We start from the raw sequence: 20,179 nt of genomic DNA on the forward strand, positions 1-20,179 counted from the left end.
CGAAATATGTAAAACACAGCCATAATAATAATAATGCAGTATCAAAATTGATTTTATGTACAATTTCTTCAGAGGATACAGTTTAACAGTATATCCAGAGTAATATATTAACAATCTACATTAGAGCTCTGTATAATAAGATATTAACTCTTCTCTTTAGGCATCTCTTTGCATTAAAACCCAAACAATGTTTTAAGAATGCATGATGGAGAAAGGCGTCAACTCAAGGCCGTGTCAATAGGCCTGGGGTCAGTTTACTTTCAACTCAGTGAAACAGCAAAATCCTTTGTTTACTCTAAAATTTTAAAAATTGAATCTTATTGTCAGTTTTAAACCCTTTTAAACTAAGGATTTAAAGGGACTGTGTAGAACCTTCCTCAATGAAGTCAAATAAAATTGTAACCCGGACCTGAAGTCAGGCCTCCTTATGGTTTAGACTCGGCCACAAACCAATCCAGAACGGCCAGTTTGTTCTCTGCCAGCCATTTAATGTTGGCACTGGTTTTCTCGATGGACTGCTCCACCGCCAAGGTCCCAGACCCGAAGCCATCTCCGTCCTCGTTGTCTGCCTTGAACTGTTTCAGCTATCACAACAGAACAGATCACAAATCACTACTTCATCTATTCTAGAGGCTATCCTAATAGGCAATTCACACTGAGACAGACTGAATCCGTTTCATTGGAACCGTTTCCGAATACGGTTGCCTGGTCCCCGATGGCCATGATTCACATTGCCCGAGATTCAACAGGGCACCCGGGTACACTTGCATAACACACTTTAATCCTCCAGATGGCGGTGTGCTTGAAGGCTGGCATTATTATTTTTTTGTTTTACTTTGGAAACTATGCCAAGCAAAGCCCAAGAGCCACGTGTAGTAGTAGAATAAGATCAGCGCGTACTGCGGTGCTGCACGTATACGCAGATTCAACAGGAGACAGGCGGCGTTGAGAAATGCGCTGGTGTTACGCGTCGTGCACTTAGATATACTCTAAGTTCGTGCAGCGGCTGTGTTTTTTTTTGTTGACGCTTGGCTCGTCGACTAGAGATTATGTCACGTTCTTAAAAAAAATACAGTCCACTTCCTTCTTTAGTTACGCATGCATTCACATTGGAACGATCCGTATCTGAATGCACTTCAACGGTCCAGAGACCCGCCCCCCATGCGGTCCCGGGGACGGTTGGGCAATCCGCTCCCGGGCACGGTACGCATCATTCACACTACCACAACATCTGCCAAGTGGTCCCGAGTGCGCACCTGGGACCATAGTGTGAATCGCCCCTAAAAATACTACCTTTCTCACAAAATGGTCATCATTGACAATTTCTCCCATGAGTAACTGTAGTCCCTGTCACTGTAGTGTCTACCCCCATTTCTTTCCACCTGACAACTGGGTTCCATTTGTAAAAAATAAACTGATCTACAAACTTGCTCAATTCTAAACATTGTTGACAACATTATTTCAAACAACTAACCTGTTGTAGCTCAAACTCAGTAGAAAACCTCTTGGTGACTCCATTGATAAGGTTGGAGAAGGAGAAAGAGCCACCACCATACCTATATGGAAGATAGATAGATCAATAAAGTCATCAATAATACATTTATTACAGACCAGAATAACGTAGAACATACACTTAGTATAATATAACATATAGGTTATAGTTTGCTTGCTTTTTTATGCAAGTCTATAAAATATATTAGCCAACACCAACTCACTCCCACATAGACAGTGTGTCTACGAAGGAGGTGGTGCATCTCTTTCCCTCCTCGATATGCCTTAGGATTACTCCCACAGTGTCAATTCTCACCGGGCACTGTTATTATTATTATTTTTATTCTTTTACTTTCATTTAAAAAAAAGAAAAAGTAACACATTAGAAGAACAATATCATAGTATTGTAAATCTGTTAAAGACCTTCGGAGAATTTTTCGCTTACAAACTGAACATTCCAAAAAGTGTGTGTTTCCCTGTCAATAGTCTGGCCAAATCCAGCCTTCCTGGTGCACTACCATTTCAACTCTCCCAGAGTTTTATAGGCGTTGTTATTTCCCACTCATTTGGCTCAATCCACAAGGATAACGAGAGAACTACGGAAATCTTCTTGATAAAATTAAAACTGATGTTCAGAGATGGAATAAGTTGCCCCTCTCACTGGTGGGTCGCATCGAAACAGTCAAAATGAACATTCTACCACTTATTTTTCAGACCCTCCCTCTTTTTTTGCCCAAATCTTTTTTTAAGTCCCTAGATACTATTTTATCATCTTTCATCTGGGCTGGTAAATCACGTAAGATCCCAATATCGACTCTTCAGAGACCCAAACAAGACGACGGCTTCGCATCACCCAATATGCTATTTTACTACCGAGTTGAAATCACCATCAGTCCTCACCCCTATTTGTAATAATCATCTGTTTTTACCTTCCGCTTCTGACACGACCTACACTAAATGTTAGGAGAAGGGCCTAGTGTAGTAGTACACCCACTGACCTCTTGCAATGGCACGGCAGGACCAACCAGGAAGGCCCAGCAGAGAGAGAGAGAGAGAGTGGGAGCGAGGTTAGTACATTCAGACCACCATGTTGTTGTACTCACTCATTAAAGATATAGGACCAGCGGGCCCTCATAAAGTCCCAGGCCAGAGATTGGCCCACCACGTTGTTGGCGATGTATACTATGGTGGAGGTGGCATCCTGCTTGCGGATCATGGTTGGTTCCAGAGTGTACTCCAGATACCTGGAGAGGAGACAAGCAGCACAATGCCAGACATACTGTACACTCTCGTACACTCACACAGTAAAGAGCTCAATCTGGAAGGAAAACCCTTCCCAATACCGATTCATTGCTCATAACTTGCATTTTGGTCAATACTGAGTACCGATACAGTGATACCAGTGTGCAGATTAAACAAATCTAGGATAGTGGCGCTCCAGGGGGTGGGAGAATCTGGGTTCCTTGAGGGGGTTCCAAATAGACCAGGTCTGTAACTCTGATATTGTATATGGTAGTCTCTCAAGACAGACTGTTGACTCAAGGATCGCTGTTTTCCCGTTATTTGCCGATGGGATCCTCAGATTGTACAAATGGAACCAAATGGACCCTAGCTCCATTTGTACACTAGTTATGGGGGTCTTTGAAATTAAATGGTTTGAGAACCACTGACCTAGGAATAAATTTAAGTTTTACTTTTTAATTTCCATTTCTGATAAGCAGCAGACTACATATACTTAGATGACTTGATTGATATTATTAATATGAGACTATAGGTTTAGGCTTACAAGTTACACGGTTTAGATTTAGTTTTAGGGTTAGGCCTTAGTTTTATAGGCTTAAATAGAGGTTTAGGTTTAAGTGCTCTAACCTGTTGAGCAGCCATGGCTCCTTGGTGCATGCCAGTGCGGCGCGGAATTTGTCGGCTTCAATGGCGATGGAGGCGCTCTTGAACTGTGACCACCCAAACTCCCACTCTGCAGCGCCCCCTGCCGCAATGGCGTTGCAGTAGACAGTGGAACGCAGATTTGGATGGATCCTAGGAGGAAAGGTTATTTTAATGGATAAGCACCTAGTTACATTTTATAATACCAGTAAGACACCCTGAGAGCGAGAAGTGACCTCGCCCTAGTCGTTTAGAAATAACCCCCTTCAGGATGATTAAATGATTAATGATTAAATCAATGTTTAATCATTTAACATTACTGTATATGTAAAACATTCGTTCATAATGTTCTCATACCGGTGTAAGAAAGCATTTGTCTTTACGACTTTCAATATTTTTATTTGTTTACACTCCCCCCACCCCCTTTTTTCTTTACTATTTTATGTTCAAACGATAATGAAAATGTTCGCTATTCATCGTACAAATAAGTACGTACATAGTGTTTACCAGGGACACTGCTGACTATTTTGGTTTACCCATTTCCCTATGCATGATATATTTGTGCTTACAGTGTGTACTGTGTGTATGCCTTGTGGCGGTACTGGGGCTTACGAAGTGGTTTTTACTTACCATTATGGAATGAAAGTGATTAAGTAAAAGACATTATGTAATGTAGATAGATTAATATACTAACATGTTGTTATCAGGATCAGCCATCCATGCTTTGTACCATCCTGTGACCAGACTCTGGCATTCCTCAATGCCTGTGCTGCACGCTAAACTGAGAGCATTCACCTGGTTGTATCTAGGAGTTGGTGGTGATGTCAGAGAGGAGAGGAGAGAAACAATGGAAATTAGCTAGTTTGTTATTAACAACTGAAAGGACAGAACTCATAGAAATACACCACTGTATGTAAACTTGTAGTTTAAGCTTCTTGATTAATATAGTTATATTGCAGGTACACTGACTACATTCTAAAATTAAACCCTATAGAATCTTGAATTCCCTATATCAATGTTCAGATTTTTGTAAATGTTACATCTTGTGTAAGAGTACATTTATTATGTTATGGTTCTCAAAAGCAGCAATAATAATAATAATAATAAGTATTATACAACAAAATGGAAAAACAAGTAAATTAGGAATAATCAAGAATCAGAGAGTAGCAGGAGTATTATAGTTTCAAACTACCACTATGTAAGAGGTGTTAAGCTCAAACATACACAGCAGAATCGTATGCCACTTTATCCATTTGAAAGTGTACACATTTAGATCCATGTGGTTACATTTGCATAAAGAGTTAAATTAACACTGACACTACTGTATATTTTCTTGATAACGGAGCAGATGGAGATGATGCGTCGCTATACTCACTGGTCCATATGACCATTTGGTACACTGCTCCAGTTGCCAGTGATGTTTCTGTAGTGCTCAAAGAGAGGATACACTTGTTTTTTAAGATACGCCTGAAGGAGAGAGAGAGAGAGAGAGAGAGAGAGAGAGAGAGAAAGAAGAGAGAATCAAGATAAAATATGGTGATACTACAATGACAATGTTTCTCCCCAGCAACAGCGGTGAGCAGTTGGTATAACCCTTATAAGTTGTGCCAAATGTCTGTATTTTACTGATAGATGACCAACCTGCATGGGACCATAAACTTCACTGCGGTCGAACATGAGCTGGAAGTAGTCCAGGTTGCCCAGAGCAGAGTCCCAGGGCATGTACTCTCTCTCCTTGTTGAGGTACTTGGTTGTGTTTAAGGCCAGGGTCGTGCTGAGTATCTTTGCCCTGCAGGGAATGGGATAAAAAAAACATGAAAATGAATGGGATGCACTGCATATCGTTGCCGTCGGGCAGAAACCTTGTATCACCATATTTAACTACTTTAAAATGTTTTTTAAATGAATAAACAAATTGAACGTTTTGGACATACAAGGTTTCTGCCCGACAGCAACGATATTTGGTGCAACCTACAAGAATGTGGAACTTAAGAGGTTGCCAAAACATTTGACTGTTTGATCATCTATGAACTCTGCAGCACAGTGGCAAGAGAAAGTACTCATTATGCAAATAGTTCATTACACAATTTAGATTGTAATTAATAATGTATCAATGTGTTCATCACTTTAATGTTACAGCTGCCAGAGGTGGGAATTATTTTGAATAACTTTTGTGTGCTCAACCTATAAACATATACATCATCATGTTTTGTATGTGTAGGCTAATCTAAATCTGCAATGTAACTAGTAACAAAATCTGATATACAGCACCTTTTCAAAGAAATTGAATATCATGGAAAAGTTGGTTTATTTACATAATTCCATTCAAAAAGTTTAACTTTTATATAGATTATTATTATTATTATAGATTCAGTGCAGACAAAGTAAATTATTTCAATTATTGATTTGTTTATCTTTACACAATTTTGAATTGAAAAACAGAATTTCAAAAAAATTGAATACTGTGAAGAAATTACCATTTACTCCTCAGTTTTTGCAGAGCATGAATGATTTAATCTGAATGCCACATTAAGAAATTCGTACCAAACCCTGTCAATAGATGGCAGTCAGTCACTAATACCTTGCACTCATATCATAGAACTCACTGCACTAGAGATGATAGTTTACTTTCTGTTTATCCTCCATTACTTTCTGAGAAAAGTGGTGAAAGCAAGCAGTGTGTACATATGTTCCAGAGTTGTCTTTTCTACGTCCAAACCTTGGAGTAGATTTATCCGTGAGTGCTATAGTGCTATACATTACATTTGTAATTTACAAAGGTGAATTATTTCAGAGTGGAGAATATTAGCTTATTGAGTGTTACTTAAGAGAAGTCTTAATGTTTTCTGTGTGCCACATTTCACCTAGTTAAGCTGCTAGTTCAATATTATACATGCTTATATTCTTGCAAGGATAATTTATGGTGAATTAAAATATATTTCATACTTGCCTGGTTCTAGACTACTTAAGGTTAAAAACACAGGTTAAATAATTGTTAACTAAAAATACATCGCATGGATGCACCTGGGACATATCCTCAGTGATATATCCTGAGGTGAACAGGGTTTCGGTTCTACCAACATCATACCCCTCACTCAGGCGACCCAGCCGGGGTTGATCAAATCCCGATTTATGTCCCAGTAGCTACCCTCGATCAGTCCATCAGGGAATGAGCAAGGCCACACAATCCATTGCTTCGGAACTACTCTGCCGGGACTGGGAGAAGCAGATTCTGGCAGCCTTTCATGCTTGCGCAGGAAATGTCTACTTGTAGTTGTAACTTGTAACAGACTATTTCTACAACAGTGTATTGATACTTTTGCTTATTTGAGTAGGTACTTCTCCATCACTGAGCATCAGCAGTAGCTTACCTGGCCAGATTGAAGGCATCATCCACTAACTGAGCTCGGTTGATCGGTGGTATATCCTGAAGAACAACAATGGACAATACATCAGTGTCATCATGGTGACAGAACAAAGCAGAAGTCAACAGCAACATTAGAGTTACAGAATTATCATGACATACTGTCTGTAATCAAATGTTTGTGACGTTTCCCTGTCAAACCACCATGAAAATAGCTCATAGTAATGCCAGGCAGCTGTCCTTTATCCATTGGTTCTCAACCTTTTTTGAGGTCTGGGGAATACTAGCATGTTTCGACAAATAATCCTCAAGAGCACCCCACCATCCCACAACAATATAACAGTCATTTCAACAATGTATATTTAACATGAATGATTTTAAAGCCAGATTTAGTACAGCAACATTGCTCACCAAAAATAGGTAACCTATCTACAAACTTGTAGATGTGTTACTTTTAGTGTGCGGTACCGCACGCAACAAAGTATATTACTTAAACAGTAATTAATTTAAAGTTTTACATTTGATCGACTTAAACATATTTTTCATACCTTCAACAAAGGTACGATATATATATATATTCTTTTACATTTTAAAACATTTCCCCATAGACCACCTGGATTTGTGCCACAGACCACTAGTGGTCAGTGGAACATTGGTTGATAAACAGTGACTTTATACCGTATGCTGGGTGTTCAGAGCCAAAAGAAGTCTATTCCAGTTCTCAGTGTCATAGTTGACTCTGTAGTATCCCGTAACGTCGAGGTTGGCCAAGACCCAGTCACCTCCCGACACTTTCATGTCGTTAAATGTCTCTGTAGAGGAAACAACCAGACACAAGACTCATTATTCATGAATATAATAGTTGTTTGCTGATGCACAGTGTTGGAATTAAACTCCACAAAACATAACTTTGAATTCTAATCAGTACATCAGTTTGTGTTCAACCTACGTGTTTTGTTCACCAGCCATACTGGAGTTTGACTGGCTCCTGGCTTCATCCAAGTGATTGGGACAATCCACTGGTAACTGTGCAGAATTTAATGAATGAAAGAGAATCATGGAAGACTTTTACAATATCTAACATTATCATAATTTGTTTTGCCGCTAAATGACCATGGCCCACTGTTCATGACTGGCTATTTGTCATTATTTGCCCTGGGTGAGAGGTAGTAGGCTACCAGTGATAAAAGCACAGAGAGGGTGATAACAGTTACCAGCCCTTGGGCTGATAAGGCAGTAGCTGACCATGGTACCTACGCTGATCAAAAGGTTGTTTCTAGTTGTATATAATGCCTGATTTGTATTTGCGTTGCGTTCTTACAAAATCATTCAATACACCTGACCTCGGCCACTGATGAATATGGGTCATAATAATCTAGATTTCTCATAATTTCTGTTATATCAATAATTATATCATATGATACTGGCCTTCTTATATTATACAGATTATGATAATGAACTGTCTACTCTAGCCAGAAAGAAATGAAGAAAGGAAGAAAGAAATGAAGAAAGGAACAGTGATGTAAATAGGTTTTCCCAGGGACATTATGAGTCTTACTTCAACGACGTTACAGTACAGTACCGAGTACAGTATTGCATCTCAGGACCCCCGGAGGGTGACATGATTGCGTCCCTTCTCAATTTAGTGAGGATGCAGGATGCAGGCTATTTACATCACTTGCCTTGAAAGAACAAACAAACTACGGTTAAGTAGAGAAATAATTAAGCGTAAAACGGATCTAAGCAAATAAAGTGAGATTATTGATGACCTTGGACGCCAAGAGGAAGCAAGAATGAAGGAAGGAAGGAAGGAAGGAAGGAAGGAAGGAAGGAAGTTAGGAACAACTAAAACCATCAAATACGTACTTGAATTCAGACGGGGCAGTAACATTGGACTCTGGGTCCAGGAGGAAGTGTGCCTGGGTCACCTCCCCAGTTAGGGTATTAATGGTAACCACAGGAAAGCCCATCTGCAGCACCCAGGTGTTCATAATGCTATGGACAGTTGCAGGGAGGGGGACGGAGTTCACCACAACAGCCTATGGAAGAAAACAAACAGGAGGGAAATACTTAATAATAGTGCTAATAATGATTATGCCATTATATGAAAAATAAAAAATAAAATAAAAAACGTACCATTTGGAGATGGTCCCATAGGTCCGTGTAGACAGTATTCCCATAGGCAAATGTATTCAAGTAGGTCTGCAGGGCATAGAGAATGATGAGTGTACTGTATGTATGTTTCATTGTGTTTTTTTTTTATTATATAGGTTAGACCTCCTTATGCCAGAAAATATTTCTTCAAATGTTTTCATAAAACTGAAGAGCATCCATAATAAGAGTAGCCGACTGTTCTTGGACAGCATGTTGATGAATTATTAAAAGATAACTTGACAAGACAAAATGACTGACATCTCTTTGAAAGAGAACTAAGCATAGGAACTACTGCACATTACACGTGTGGCTAAGAAACATTTAGAAGAAACAACACATTAGGTTTAAGTAGGCCTTACACTGAGTCCATATTTGAAGACGTCTTCAGTCAGGAAGTTAGACAACATCCTCAGAACTGATGCCCCCTAGAGAGAGAAAGAGGGAAAACAGACAGAGCAGCATGACAGGAAGAAATGAAGGAGAATGCAGCAAAACAAAACCTGGCAGTAGCCCTGCCAAGATAATGTAATCTAATCTATAACGTGTCACATTCTTTGTCCGCAATTTGTGTGCCGACCTCAAATTACATTGTCAGAAGAAATGGCTTTCACTTTACGATCCCTTATGACAAGCAAGCACAGCACATAAACATACATAAACAACATAATGTGCTGAGAAAAGTCCACTATGTGAGCTTCTCCGAGCAGAATTAGAGAGAAAGGAAAATGCTAAATGTATTGAGATACCTTGCTATACGAAATGGCATCAAACAGCTCACTGATCTGTTCCGGTTTCTGGATATCTTCTTCTTTTGAGGATAGCGGGTGGGAAGAGGCCAGGGCATCAATGGCAAACACTCTATAGACATCACTCAACACGATGAGGTCTTTCTAGTTGGAGAGAAATAAAACAGGCTAAATCATTGTTTTAGTAACTTTTGTATTTTCAAAAAACATTAAGAAACAGCAACATTTCACATCAATTCAATGATTATTTCAGTAATTTCAAGATAATAAAAGAATCTAAGAAATTCCATAAAACAAACTTTAGAGAAGTATAGTGAAAATTGCCGATCTACAAGCTCACAACGTGGCACGAAGCAACACGTGAGCTTGTAGATCTGCTATTGTCACTAGTTTAAACATCTCATTTCTCTTTTGGGTCACAAGCTAAAAGTTTGGGAACCATTGCTCTAGTGTCTAGTGAGGCGATGGGTATTATACAGTGACAATTTTCATTTCCCTGATGTCTTGTCTTGAACATAAGGGAGGTTGTGGCATAAAATGACTTACCGGTTATTATATTGTGAAATAAATGTTGATACGTTTTTGTCCGTTGGTTCTAAAGCAACAATGTTGATTGGACCAAGCAATCAATCAATCATTTCAACATTATTTTTGTTAAATTCAATTTATTTTGTAATTATATTTATATTGGTAGTAGTATTAAATGAATAATATCACCCACTCACGCAGGATTGCCCTCACCGGACTGATCCCTTTTACAGCAAGCAGCAATGAAAAGCATCAAGCGCCTTTACCACTGTGTTTGATTTGTCAAAATATAGTCTCCATTATCAAGGTCACTTGATAATGGAGCCCCTTGACAGTTTCCTAACTCAGGTTAAGCTTTTTGAGTATCTCTGTCCTAGAGTGTTATGTGGTTAACTACATAATCGCAACATCACAGGTTTCTTTCTGTATTGCATGTTCCAATCCTTGATTCTGATTGTCTGGTTTCCGTTTAGTAGACGTACTAAAAAAAGATTACACCTTAGATCAGTTTATATCAATCACAGGTGCGTGATTTGTTTCTACAGTGATCCAGTAGCGTATCTGTGACTGAGCGAGCGAAGGGGAGCGCTTGTTTTCCGTACAGGCCGTGTGGGGCTTAAGCACTGCCCATGTGTGAGGACTGCGAGTGACTGACAGGCTTTGGGAGGGGCTTGTAAGAAAAACAAGTACTCTCTAGCCTGGGCAGCAGTCCTTTTCGGGTTTATGATCCGGTTGGGAGCGGATGATATCGTTATGTCATTGTTTTGTAGCAATCAGGCCGAAACCCTCAATCTGGAACGGCCCAAACCGATTTTTCCCAATAAAGGTTGCAGGCTACGAGAGACAGAGTCACACTTTTATTGTTATTCTTCCGGTTTGACGGAAAGGAAGTTCCAGATTGAGGGTTCTGGATTAATGACTACAAAACAATAACTACAACATGACGTAACGATACAATCCGCTCCCGACCGGATCAAACGGCAATTTTGTAACACAGACCAGGCTTTCCTCCGAGGTGGAAAGCCTGGTGACGTGAGGTTAAGTACTGTCCATCCCTCGCAAACCATCTGTACCGGCTAAGTACAGTAGCTACACAGAAAGTTCACAGCCTCTCAAGGGAAACTGTGACCTCTAATGGCTTGTAGCTTTATTTCTCTACAATGTCCTGTCTAAATTGTTTATTGTTTATTAGGATACCCATTAGCTTTTGCCATGACAAAAGTTACCGGTAGTCTTCCTGGGTGACTGCATTAACTTTTAATAAGCCATCCACAAATCCTTACCACATTCCATCCAGGTTCAGCATAGTCTGCTCCCAGATATTCAACATAGGAGGCAAAGCCTTCATTCAGCCACAGGTCATTCCACCATCGCAGAGTCACCAGGTTACCAAACCACTACAGAGAGAGAGCATAATCAATAACATAGTATTATTTATTCAGTTTAGAATGTCATATTCATTTACCGTATATTTCCAAACTGCAAATAATAGCCCTGGCTATTATTTGGATGGGGGGATATTTGGACGGGGTGTTTAATGCGCAAAATGGTGTCAGACCCTGGGCGTTTAAAAAGGAACCGGGCGGCTATTTGAGGCATGCTCAGACTACAATTTGGAAATATACAGTAGCGTATTCATTCATTCATTCAGAAAATGTTGTTACTCTAATATGTTATTTTGCCTGTAAAGATGTCATAATTTAACCAATTTAGATCAGAGGCCGATTTTAAAAACGCCTTCTAAATCCTACCCTTGTTTTCTGAAGAAAAAAAATTCAAAAGCATCAAAAGCAGCAGATGGACAAGTTCAAAACAGCGCAAATCTGCTACTTTTGATGCTTTTGTGTGACAATGTAGTATTACTATTAATTCACAAAAAAAAACGACACAGAGGCTTGAAAGGTAGAACAACATACTGTAGGTGTAACAGGTCAAAATGGGTCAAAAATCTAAAGGCTTGCACACAGAAGGACAAAAACAGTTACTGTAATTTACACCAATACAAATGTGAAGCCGTGACATTGGGGACGAGGGAAAGAGTTAAGAACCAACCATGTGAGCCAGTTCGTGGGCGATGATGGAGGCAATCCTCTGCTTGTTGGAGTTGGAGGAGAACCTCTCGTCATAGAGCAGGGCCGTCTCTCGGTAGGTGATCAGACCCCAGTTCTCCATGGCTCCAGCATTAAAATCTGGGAGAGCTATCTGATCTGTGTGGAAAGGTCAATGCAAACTAAATGTTTTGTATCCTATTTGCATCAAATTAAAAGTCTTTCTCAAATATGTTTTGCATGGTGCCTTTAACCCTTTAAGACCTGAGGCCGATTCTACAAATGCCTTATAAATCAGTAGTTCTCAAACTAACCCTAAATTGATATAACTGGATCCCACATCTGAAAATGTTTTGTACCAGGGACCTTCAAAAGAGAAGAGTTGTGTTAAAATCTTAAAAACACTTTTTAGCATACCGTATGTATATTTGCATATTTAGCAAATTAGCATATGTACAAGCTTGCAGGGCGGCACTAAGTGACGCTCTGTGAGCTTGCACATCTGCTATATTTTAATAGCCAAAGCTCAAATCTAAAATGATTTTCCTGGTTGTACTGGGTTTAATGGGTTACACAACACTGACAGGGCCCACTCACACAATTTGCTTTCTAATTCCTATTCAAGTAGTTGTTTTTCCCCCCCTCTGGGGAAATGAGCAGATCTACAATCTCACAATGTGTCACATTGTGATGCATTGTGACTTGTGAGTCAGGGATTTGGATCAGCTGCAGAGCAGAGCCCTGGAGGACTCTGGTCAATAAAGTATACAGTAAGTGTTTTAAGTGGTTAAAGTTGAGCAGAGATCTGCAGGATAGAGAAGTTTCATACAGCAGCAGAGATACGGTAGGTAGATGCCATTACTCTTTCAGAAAATGAAAAGAACAAGACGAGAGGACATGCAATTTGTTTCTTCTTAACACATTCATTTTGTGTTGAAGTCATACAATCAGTCATTTGCAACAGTCTGTTGTAAAGTTGGGGTAAAACTGCTAATGTCACGCAGTCATATAATTTCATTGGTCTATAAACGGATGGCTTTTCCAGTCAGATCCCGATGTCCCCATTGCACCGCAATAAAGATCCACGAAAATACAAGCAGTCTGTGAGATCTTTGAAGATAAACTCAACCTCTATGAGCCATAAAGATATCTGAAGATAATGGACTGCTTTCATACACGTCACAGAGAGTACATCTGGGGTGATGTTTTGTAAGGTATCAATTGGGATCAAGTTGGCCAGTGAAGCTAATTTGAGTATGTCTACAAAACCAGAATTACTGCATGATCCAAAGTCCCACAGAAAAAAGGTAAACCATTATTATTTTACTTTGTCATTCAATGAAAATAGCCAAACTACAAGCTTGCAACATCTGTGAGCTTGTAGATCAGAACCATTATTGACAATATTTGAAGTTCACTGAATATTACACTTAACGACTCCACCAGGAATTGTCTAGATATTTTTCTGCATTATAGTGGTACAATGGCATAGCAGACACACCTCCATCCTGCCTTTAGTTAAGATGATAGTTACAGTATTTTGTAACTAGTTCTACCAGCACAGGCTTCAGGCTGCAAGTTAGCCTACAGTATATGGGCTCATTGTTCCTCAACTTATTCTGATTCAGAGCCCATTTAAAAAAAAAGCGTTTGTGGCCCAACACGGCAGCAGATAGGCAGGTTATATTACGTATGATTAAAATCAGTGTTTGCCAATTGGGGGCCTACTTGCAATACATTCGCAGCCCACCAGTGGGGCTCACAGGTTGAGAACCACTGTGTTAACTTATGAGGGCATAACATATTACATCCTTTGTAAGGAGACAATTTAGGCATTTAGCAGTCGCTCTTATTCCAGAGCGACTTACATTAAGCAAGAACAAAAAGCATTGCAATACGTCACGTATTGCAATGATATAGTTATCATGAATCATACGTAAGCTAAGAAAGCTTACCAGACTTGGGCAGAGGATACGATGAATTGTAATAGGACTCAAAGAACTTCAAGATGGGCCCGGTGACGTTCAGAGCATACTCTCCCTGGCCTGCTGCAATAGCATTCGGCCTAGCAAAGATTCGGATCTAAACCCAAAACACATATGCATGCACACACAGACACAGAAGAGATTGTACATACAGTAATAAAACACACAAAACACGCAAATATGAATTAGCTAAACAATCCCATAAATTGTATGGCAAAGTGTTTACATTGTTGATACTGTATGTACAATATCAAAGTTTCGTTTGCTCTTGTTTCAAGAATAAAGGTAGGGCAACAGTTCAAGTTCAAGTTCAACTTCAGATATACACATACTAGTCCATATCTACATGAAAGACTGCGATCATATTTGAAATGATATCTGAAACCATTCGTTTTAGCTCTTACCAAAACTCCGCCCACGTCGTTTGCAATGAAGTCAAATTCACTGACAATAAAGGCCAGTAGATACGTGGACATTTTCTTGGTTTCCTCAAACACGGTGACCTGCGCAGTCTCACCACTCTCCACCACAGTGGAGTTTTCTGAGGAAGAGGAGGAAGGCCAAATGTTATTTGTGAAATATAGGTTGATCTGATATCTGGTTATGTGGTTCAAAGTTACTACATTAGTAGTTTATATTATAATGTTTATACCAGTGCCAGTGGTCCTTAACCGTTTCAGGGCCCACTTGAAAATCTTGAAAGTGCCATTCAGCTGCTATGTTGTGGTGTTGTCAGATGAATGCACAGATTGTGCATTCATTGCTTGCATTCATTGTGCATCAATTGCCGGCTTGGATCAATGAAAGTAATTAATTAAATTCTTATGTAATGTTAAAACTAATTTCAAAAGTTTGTAAAGAAGAAATACCATGACTTTTTGTTGTTTAAATGAACCAATGGTTTATACCATTACCATAGTGTTCGGGATTCACAATCACAACTGACAGTGATTGTAGAACTGTATAGTACAGATTACAGCAGAGTGGAATTAAATGAGTACAATTTATGAACACAAAATCAAAGTCATTCCCGATAGTCAAGTCTCATGTTAAAAATGTGACGCGTTGTGAGCTTCTACAGTATATTGGCTATTCTAGAGGTTCGGCCCTCACATCTAGAGTTTGTGCCGCTACGCACCTACGGGGCCTGGTGCAATCAATAAAAGCCTGTTGCAAATATGCCCGGGCTACTATTTGGAAATAAAAGTATGTCTGAGTCAGAGTGATGTGGCCGTGGTCCACCAGCCGGACGACTGGCCGGTCCTCCCTTAAAGCTGCTATAAGCAATAATATGTAAACATTTTAATGAGTTTTCTTTTTGGTATTCAGACAGCATTGGGTAAAACGCTCCCAAACAATTGTTTGTCTCTGTGACACATCATGGGGCCGCAATCTGCATTCAAAGATTTTCCTATAAGCTTTGTCATTGGTCGATTTGCCTGTCTGCTTCCTGATTGGTTAGTCAGTTCGACCGGGGTCTTTTTGACCAATGGCAAAGCTTGGCAAAGGAACATCTTTGAATACAGATTGTGGCCCCTAGATGTGTCACAGAGACTACATTTTTTGAGAGCGCTTTACTTTTATTGCTGGCTGTCTGAATACCAAAAGAAAAAATCTCTCTCTCTCTATATATATAGGTATATATATAGTCCCTCATTCACTGGTACCCAAGACAAAACAACAACTATTTAAAACAAAATAGCGTTGCAGAATACTGACTTATTTCCATGCCGTTAGACAGGGCCACGGTTCCAATGTCATGGTAGAGAGTGATGTTGAAAACTGCTTTCATGGCAGGTTCATCGAAACAGGGGAAGGCTTTTCTGGCATCCGTGGGCTGCATCTGAGTGGTGGCAACAATCCTGAGAGGAAACAACCAATGCTTCATTTACATGCATTTGGTTTCATTTGAACTATTCACATACCTTACTTAAAAGCTGCAATCTGATACGTTTTTATGTCCCACCAGGTCTCACATTTCTACCGCTGGCGCTGAGCTAAGAGGTAATCCCTGCTTGTAAATGGTACATTTATATATGCCTTTATCCAAGGCGCTTTACATAGATTGGGTTGAATGTGCATTACATTCAACCCATTCACACACCGATGGTGGAGGAAACCATGCAAGGCACCAACCTGCACATCGGGAGCAATTAGGGGTTCAGCGTCTTGCTCAAGGACACTTTGCTTGTCAAGTGGACATATTGCACTTTCACAGTTCTACTTTTCAACCAGTAGGTGTCCTACAATTTGACACCAGGGTCTATCTAAATGATGTACCGGGCGGTATGTATGGAGTATGGAGTCCACCTCCAACCTATCTCTACTCTGGGTCTTCAAGTCAGGATACCAATGTTATCCAATCAGGAGAGAGAACTAATACAGATACAGATTAATAAGTAAAATTGGAAGTGATGACACAATTTGTTTTCATGAGTAGACGAAATTGGAAATAACCTGGGGGAAAAACCTATACTCTCTCCCCATGCCTTCGGCCTGGTGGAGACAATGAAGCTGATGAATGGGAACGCCTCCTGATTGGCTGAAATTGGCAACCTACCTATTTATTTTCCGTTTCCTAAGTACTGCAGGGCTGTATTCTAGTGTATTTTTGGTTTTACATTATTGTGGGGAAAATAGCCGATCGACAAGCCCACAACATTGTGAGCTTGTTACGGCTATGTTCTGAAAAAGCTGTCCCAAAAATACAGATGATGGGGTTTAAGTGGTTAAAGTTAATATAGCACTTAAGTCTCTCTCTCACACACACACACACACACACACACACACACACACCCTCTCCCTCTTCCTCTCTCTCTCTCTCTCTCCGGAGTCAACCAAGCTAACAATGTCTCTTGGTGTGGCACCATAGGCGGCGGGTGCGTTTTACCTTTGGGTAGGCTATAGAATTGCGTTGGGGGGGGGACTCTCGCGGCCGAGCGAAGCGAGGCCGCCGCCGCGGATTTATTTATTTATTTCTTTCCCAGATGGTCTAAAAATGAGTTATTTAGCATACTTTTACCAATGAATTAGCCTATACAGACAACGACTTTTGGACGTCTTTTTCTCAAGTCAGTCAGTGTAGATTACCCGGCGGTGTTGCTGCCCCTCCGGGAGTCGCGGCTCATGGCCCTTCACAGACGGCACAGAGACAGCAGTCACTCCGCTGAACGTGTCAGTGTTGCTGCAGTGGTGTGAACTGTGAACCGTGCGGGCACTGAGTTCTGACAGCCGACTCACAGCTTCTTCTTCTGAATTAGGCTACTTTGCCTTGAAAAATACATTTTGCGTTTTGCTGTTTCCCAAAACAAACCAGCGTGCGCTACTCTTTGCTACAAAGCGACTGGAAGGACGAGGTTTACAGACACACCAATAGTAGTCAATCATATGCTGATTAGGCCAGTTGCTGTAGTGTATAGCCTATATCCGATCAGCGATCACCAGGGGGCAGCGACAACACACACACACACACAATAGCCTTCTATAATGCTGCGCACATATATTATATATATTTAAAAAAATACCCAGGATAATTTTTGGGAAGGCTAAGCCTTCCCTAGCCTTATGCACCCGCCGCCTATGTGTGGCACGTTGCGAGGACGTGGATTGGCTATTTCGGCCAAATGGGAAAAGGTTAAGTGGTTAAGTACATACTTTTTCACTCCGTCCTCCGTGTATTCACTCCTGTAGAAGCCTCCCAGGTCGTCAGCCAGTTCTCCACGGAAAACAGTGTAGAGGTGGTACTTCTGACCCGCCACCAGCTTACTGTCCAGCTCTACAACCAGGTACTGAGTGACCGTCTGAAGCCAGGAGCGAAGGATTTTGGGGGCTTCCACACCGCCGACTGCGGTAAGCATGGCCTTATGGCCATTCTGGTCGGTGTAGTTGAGTTTATTTGAGTGGATGAGGATCACATCCGTCTCATTCACACATTCAAACTCCACCGTGGAAAAACCTGGAGGAACATGGAGGTACAGTATATCCATAAGTAGTTTAGAAGAACACCCTGGTTTTCCCTGGCATATTTTAACTTACTGTACAGTATACAGTACTGCACATTAGAGCAGGGTGAAATGCACAATATCTCCCACAATATGTGACCAAATACCTCAATATTGATATTGTGAGGATGTTAATATTATCATCAAATTATCAACATTGATTTATTTTGAGAATGCAAAAAGAGGTCCAAGGCACTCTGCTACAGTCTAGTAAAAAAAGCCTTTATTTAAAGCGTCATTGCAAAGAGCATTAAAAAGACAGACCTACGCGTTTCGGCTATACAAGCCTTCATCAGGGTCCCCCAGGGTTGATTTATATTATGTATTATATACTGAATCAAACGACATAAAACTGAAATATCCCTTTAAAGATGCAACATTTTAACAAGTTATATTTCACAATAAACGATACTAACTGATTATCGTCCCATTCCTAAATCTTACCAGTGAAGAAGTAGAGTCCATCTACTGGTTTCAGTCGGGGCCACAGGGTGAGCTGATAGTAAATCGGTGACAGGCTCTTAGGCAGACGGTACTGATCCCATGGCTTAGTGGATGGTGTGGCGGTGGTGACAGGTGAGACGGTGGTGACAGGTGAGACAGTGGTGACCGGTGTGGCAGTGGTGGTTCCTCCGTTTTCTAGGTTTTGGGCCTTTTCCTGAGTATAAACGACCGACAAAGCAATGATGGTGGCCAACGAGCCCACACCCAGGATCACCGTTACCGCCGCGAGGGGTTTACCGATGTAGAAACCTTTCCCCATGTTTACTGGCTGCCTGTCAGGGTCCGGCCAACACACTCGCAACAGTGGAAAAAGGGGCAATAGTTTTATATAGCTATGGGTAGAATCTCTCCTCCCATCCATTGTAATGAGTGAGCCATTAACAAAAGGAGGACACAATGAAGGAGGATCCGCCGAGATAGTGAATCTGTGTTTCTGAATCTGTGTTTGTTATACGTTATAACATTATATGTTCAACTGGAGTTCCTATAATGTCTTTAGGCAAATATTTCCTAACACTGACATTATCAGATTTACAAGCTCAGAAAATGTTACAACTGTGTTGTGAGCCTGTAGATTAACTTAAAACACCAGCCTTCCTCTCAGTGTCTTTGTCTATTGGGAGAAGAAATAATGCAAACCATTTTCTTCCAGGTAACAGAGAGCGAAAAGGAAATAAAATAGTCTTTTATTGTTCTGGTGGCTACAGTAGGTGGCAATGATATGAAAATAAAATGACTGTAACTCACACTCCGAATTCGTCTTGTGCACTGATCAAACATGGAGGATGGATGGATGGTGACGAGGTGGGTGCATAGGAGAGAGCAGAATGCAAGTTGAGCGAGACAAAAAACAAACTAATTATGCATCTTGCTTCTAGGGTCATAATAGACAATAATGAAATGATAATTTGTTCACAAAAAGTCATTTTTAGCCCTTTATAAAATCAGAAAAACATCTGATTTATAAAAATTGGTAAATTACACAAATATCAATACTATGATTCTTTCTCTGGACACCCTTCGATCAATCAATTGTGTGATCATTGAGTGATGATGAAGTAACAAGTTATATGAGATGTTGTTTCCACATTTACCATTTGATGGTCACACTTTATGGATGCAAAGCTGTAAATTATATTTGTCAATTTGAGAGGAGAAACAGGGTGTTAGAGATGTCAGATGTTCATTTAGATTAATCATTAATATATTATATTATACATGATTCCTCTTTATGGAAAAAACAGAAGAAAAAAGACAGTTACATGGTTACATGGTTCCCCTCTGCATGGGGGGATGTAAAGAGATAAAGTATTTAAAATAACTGTGTGTAGTCAGTGTAAGTACTCAAATTGTTTAGTTAAATAAAAAATGTCAATACTGCAATGTAGAAATACCACAGGTAAAAGTCCAGAATAAAAAATGTACTTCAAAATGGCGTCAAAATGCGAAAGTGCCCATGATGCAGAATGCCCCA

The 20,179-nt window shown here is 40.2% G+C and overlaps 1 protein-coding gene across 1 annotated transcript; it reads right to left on the reverse strand.

Annotated features, from left to right (window-relative positions):
• Window positions 1-425: 425 nt before the first annotated feature.
• On the reverse strand, window positions 426-18,964 carry LOC308314452 (aminopeptidase N-like; the record flags this gene model as incomplete). Its single annotated transcript, XM_080762083.1, has 21 exons — window positions 426-584; window positions 1,475-1,556; window positions 2,595-2,735; window positions 3,361-3,528; window positions 4,070-4,180; window positions 4,751-4,842; window positions 5,017-5,164; window positions 6,747-6,802; window positions 7,418-7,551; window positions 7,689-7,765; window positions 8,606-8,778; window positions 8,876-8,941; window positions 9,253-9,318; window positions 9,640-9,783; window positions 11,451-11,564; window positions 12,220-12,374; window positions 14,171-14,297; window positions 14,605-14,741; window positions 15,920-16,062; window positions 17,855-18,155; window positions 18,646-18,964. 21 exons carry the CDS (start codon window positions 18,962-18,964, stop codon window positions 426-428), a joined length of 2,913 nt encoding a protein of 970 aa, XP_080618209.1.
• Between the last annotated feature and the right edge of the window lie 1,215 nt (window positions 18,965-20,179).

The sequence above is a fragment of the Protomyctophum bolini genome (genome assembly GCF_963924005.1).
Source record: "Protomyctophum bolini genome assembly, chromosome: 4".
Lineage (NCBI taxonomy): Eukaryota > Metazoa > Chordata > Actinopteri > Myctophiformes > Myctophidae > Protomyctophum > Protomyctophum bolini.